The 4,709-nt window shown below is 37.1% G+C and overlaps 1 protein-coding gene across 1 annotated transcript; it reads left to right on the top strand.

Annotated features, from left to right (window-relative positions):
* The first annotated feature begins 702 nt into the window (after positions 1-702).
* Positions 703-2,694, top strand: LOC113052759 (claudin-4-like). Its single transcript, XM_026217189.1, has one exon. The coding sequence runs from the start codon at positions 838-840 to the stop codon at positions 1,483-1,485; it is 648 nt and encodes a 215-aa protein (XP_026072974.1). The 5' UTR covers positions 703-837; the 3' UTR covers positions 1,486-2,694.
* The last annotated feature ends 2,015 nt before the right edge of the window (positions 2,695-4,709 follow it).

Raw genomic sequence — 4,709 nt, 5'->3', positions numbered from 1 at the left:
CCATTATGGCTCACGTTCCCAATGCGGAGGACGGGCGATAGAATGGAGATTTAGAGCCGAGATGGCGGAGACGGGTCACAGTTTCTTGGAGTTGTCTTAACATGTCTAAACACGCGTCGGAATTTGTGACAATTTTTTATTTATTATTATTTATTTTTAACTTATTGTTTGCATTTTCTTATTATATTTACATATTTGTATTTAAGGGCTGACATAATGTACTATACATCTAAAGAAGGGAATTTTATTTGTATAATATTTTACAGATTTTATTCTTATTATTTTAAGTAAAACTTGTATTTATTGATAGACCTCCTCAAACTCAAACGCACAGCTTTTCTGCATCCCCATTGGCGAGCAACAAATGCTCCGTCCTGCGATTGGATAAAAGTTTCACTTCAGTCTTGAACACACACACACACACACACACACACACACACACACACACACAAACCCCTCCTCTTGGCGAAACGCATATTATTCCACTCCACTTATTCCCAGTCCAGGGAAAGTCCGTTAGTCAAAGCACAGAAGAGACGTAGAGAAGAGATGCTTTTCCACCTGATCATAGCGCTTCAGTGTTTTTCATCAATTTGAGAAAAACTTTTTAATCTGGAGACGCAAAGTTAGAAGAGAAGATATTGGAAAGTAAAACTTTGTATATATAGGCCTATATATATATATATATATATATATATATATATATTAATATAAAAACAAGAGGCGAAAATTTTGTTTAGACGAAAGGAAAACCAAAGGCTGAAGTCAGTGGAGAGGAACGCAGCCTTTCCAAACATCCCTCAACAGGTGCACGGATCTATCTAAGGAAGAAGAGAGATGGCTTCCGCGGCTCTGGAGCTCCTGGGTCTGATGCTGTGCGTCTTCGGCACACTCTTGGAGATGACCGCCTGCGGGCTGCCCACCTGGAAGGTGACCGCCTTCATTGAAGCCAACATCGTGGTGGCGCAGAACATCTGGGAAGGTCTGTGGATGACGTGCGCCGTGCAGAGCACCGGTCAGATGCAGTGCAAGATTCACGACTCCATGCTCGCGCTCAACCACGACCTCCAAGCCGCGCGCGCTCTCATGGTCATCTCGTCCGTCTTGTGCGTCATCGGGCTGATGGTGGTGATCGCCGGCGCGCAGTGCACCAACTGCATCAAGACGGAGAGCGTGAAGGCGCGCGTGGTGAACGTCGGAGGCGTCATCTACATCATCAGTGGCATATTCGTGCTCGTGCCCCTGTGCTGGATGGCCAACAACATCATCTCCGACTTCTACAACCCTCAGATTCTGGCGTCCCAGAAGCGGGAGATCGGCTCGGCGCTCTACATCGGCTGGGCGGCCACCGCGCTGCTTCTTCTCGGGGGAAGCATGCTCTGCTGCTCGTGTCCGTCCTCTGGAAGCACAGGCTACTCGGTCAAATACGCACCCACCAACAGACCAACATCTAACGGGGAGTATGACAAGAGGAATTACGTTTAGACGCTGTTTGGACTGGTTTCACTTACATGCTCTTTGGTTTTGTGTGTTGCACCTGCAGACGTTTCTGTTCTCAGTTGGCTGATTTTCCCTTTTAAGCATCTTGGACAAATGATTGGAAGTTTTTCTTTCTTTCTTTTTTTAATGTAACACGAAACTTTTGAGGATAAGCGTTTCTGAAAGGTGTAAGTTTTATAATAACTTTCAACAATATTAACAAACATTCAATGCTTAACAGATCGTTTCAACACTTTGAACTGAGAAGACATTCAATCATACTATATTCATATTTTAATGTGCATTAACTACTGATCTGATCATTTTTTATAATACCTGATTGTTTTTTATTTTGTAAAGCACTTTGGACTGATTGGCTGAAATGTATTTAATAAATCCTTTAATAATAACTTTAAGTCGATGATATGCTGTAACAATGATTTTTCTAAGTAAATAAAACATTATTGAATATTAAAAAGAAAATACTATTTCAGTCTGTCTTCACTTTTCACTTCACTTTTAAATCAATGTTAATTGCTTTGTAATTAATTGCAATATTTACTATCAGTTTCTGAGTGAAAATTGCTTATACTCCATATAACGTCATGTAGAAATGTGCACAAACTACTGATCTGTTAAGCATCTTTGATGTCTGTTTTCATAATGAAAGTTACTATAAAGTGTTTCCTCTTTTGCTAAAAATGCTTTTCCAAAACTGTCAAGGACATTCATGGGTGAAAGAGAAGCTCTAATCTGACAACAGATCTCTTTTTAGGTACCTGGAGAAGTTTGTAAGCTTGTAAAAGTTTGTCAAAGTCTAACGTTAGTAGCTGTAGCTGTTGTGATGTTTACCTTTGAGTGTGTGTGTGTGTGTACGTCTAGAGGAATCTGCTTCGGCACATTTGCAGAGACTCTTAAACACTTGGATTGTCAGCCAAGAGAACTGAAGCCATTCCAGACTGATCGGTCTCTCATAACTCACCCGTCCACACTGAAGCTCATCAGAGCTGAAAAAGGAACAGGAGGTCTAATTTTGGGAATATTCTGCCAGTCAGTGCTTTACGGATGGACATCTTCATGTTTCTTGAACTCAAGACCTTTACGTCCAGTTTATTCAGCTCATCTGAAATGTTTATTTTTTGTAACTTTTTTTAATTGTCTTTGAATTCTTGAATGAATGTTGTTTGGAATAAACATTTACAGTTTTGACACAAATACGAATGCTTGGGTTTTTTAATACCTCTGTACGTTTAAGAATAAATTACGGTTATAGTCTTTCATATAAACTGTGGTTTCAAGCTTTTTTAACACTTTTTGATGCTAAACAAAGTCATGATGGCTTAGATTTAGAAAGTCACCACAAAGGTTCTGACTAATTCATTAAAGTGAGCTGGAAGTATCCGGTTCTGGGTGGTTATTAAATGAAAAGCGAGTACAGTCAGATATGAAGTGTAACTGTTGTTGCCTGGGTTTCCAAACCCGTGTTTCTTAAGGCTTAGCCGGTCATATGGCCACTCGCCACAGCAAAAACATGTCAGTCACACTGGAGAACAGCATGACCTGATTTTACTGGTCAGCTCCAGTAGAAGTGAACAGGTCACACACTGGAATGTAAAACCACGTTTTACTTATTATATTCTAAATACAAGATACAACTCTGGATTCAACAATAAGTTATTTTTCCCTTGGCAGAGTCAAGCCAGTGGACTTTTATATGCAAAAAAAAAATTCAGATGCATATTTAGAAAATTGTACATAAAATCCACAAGGTTTCCTACCACACAATAAATAGTAAAAAAAAAAAAAAGATCATTCATTTATAAATAATTTATCAGATTTTTTTTAGTTCGCAATAATGTTCTAAATTCCCCAAAAATAGATAAAATAACATAAATGCATATAAAAAAATCCATGTTTTCTTTACAAAAATTTGTATAATAAACAATTATTATTAATATTATATTAGGTCTTTCCTTTGAAAAAAATATATAATTATATTATACAAGAATCAATATTAAAAAAACTGACAAGAATAGATTATATATATATATATATATATATATATATATATATATATATATATATATATATATATATATATATATATATATCATCTATAATAATAAATCAGTTTTGGTCAGATTTTTTTTTCAGTTATTGTTAAATTTACATGATACAACTATGTTATAAAGTTAGTTCTTAGGCTTTTACTGAAAAACAATATCATACATTGCAAAATATGAATGATCAGTTTGCACATTTTTTTGCACATTTACACAAAACATTTGATCTATTAAAGCCAAATGTATAACTTTACGTTAGTAGTCATTCACAATTTGCAAAACAGTGATGTTCAACAAATCACGCCAAGCAGATGTTCAAGTTTACATAAAAACACAGGATCAATAGATGGAATCTACCATATCAGTCTAAATTATAAATGCATTTATTTAAAAAGTATATGCACATTAAAATTATATTTTTTTCTACTAATCTGACTATGAAATTGTATTTAATTTATTTCACATAGAAAAAACTTAAATCTAATTAATTGAATCTAATTGTTGCCAACTTAAGTAATTTTTTGAGGTTATTTGACTGAACTTTTTCTAGCACAAACTCTTGTGGTCCTGTGTGTCTGTAGTTTATGGGTTTGTTAACAGCACTGCTTCCCCCGACCCTCCTCTCTCAGTCTCCAACACAATAGAGTCTGTATGAATATCCACACCAGCTCTTTCAGCAACCATTGTGGGATTGTTAGTTCCAGTCACCCTTTGGAAGCTAAGAAGGTTACGAGTCTGAGTAACAAGTGTGTGTGTGTGTGTGTGTGTGTGTTTTGGGTGGGTACTCGGGGGAGGTGCCAGACTTTTTAAAAAGCCCTACCATCCATAATGAAGAGAGGCACATGGGGGCAGCGACGACGTCATTGTAGAATCTTCGTCATGGCAACCGCTAAAGAACCTGCAGTTGCCTGGAGACAGGACCCCATAATGTGGCCATATGGATGAGGACAATGGAAGATCCGTCGGCAGACATTCCAAGACACGGATGAGAGAGAGAGAGAGAGAGAGAGAGAGAGAGATTAGTAACAATAATCTGAAGAAAGAGCAATCTCAACACATACTGAAATAAACAAACAACTCTCACATACAGAAATCATGTTATCTTTAACAAATACACAGTGATTTGAACATTAGTTTACACCACAGTGTTATTTACGACTGAAATAC

Source organism: Carassius auratus, chromosome 33 (genome assembly GCF_003368295.1).
Source record: "Carassius auratus strain Wakin chromosome 33, ASM336829v1, whole genome shotgun sequence".
Lineage (NCBI taxonomy): Eukaryota > Metazoa > Chordata > Actinopteri > Cypriniformes > Cyprinidae > Carassius > Carassius auratus.
The sequence above is the reverse complement of the archived record's forward strand: the minus strand, read 5'-3'. Positions and strand labels throughout refer to the sequence as shown.

What these genes read in the sequence shown, in the direction of transcription:
- LOC113052759 (XM_026217189.1), top strand. Translation starts at nt 838, where the DNA reads ATGGCTTCCGCGGCTCTGGAGCTCCTGGGTCTGATGCTGTGCGTCTTC.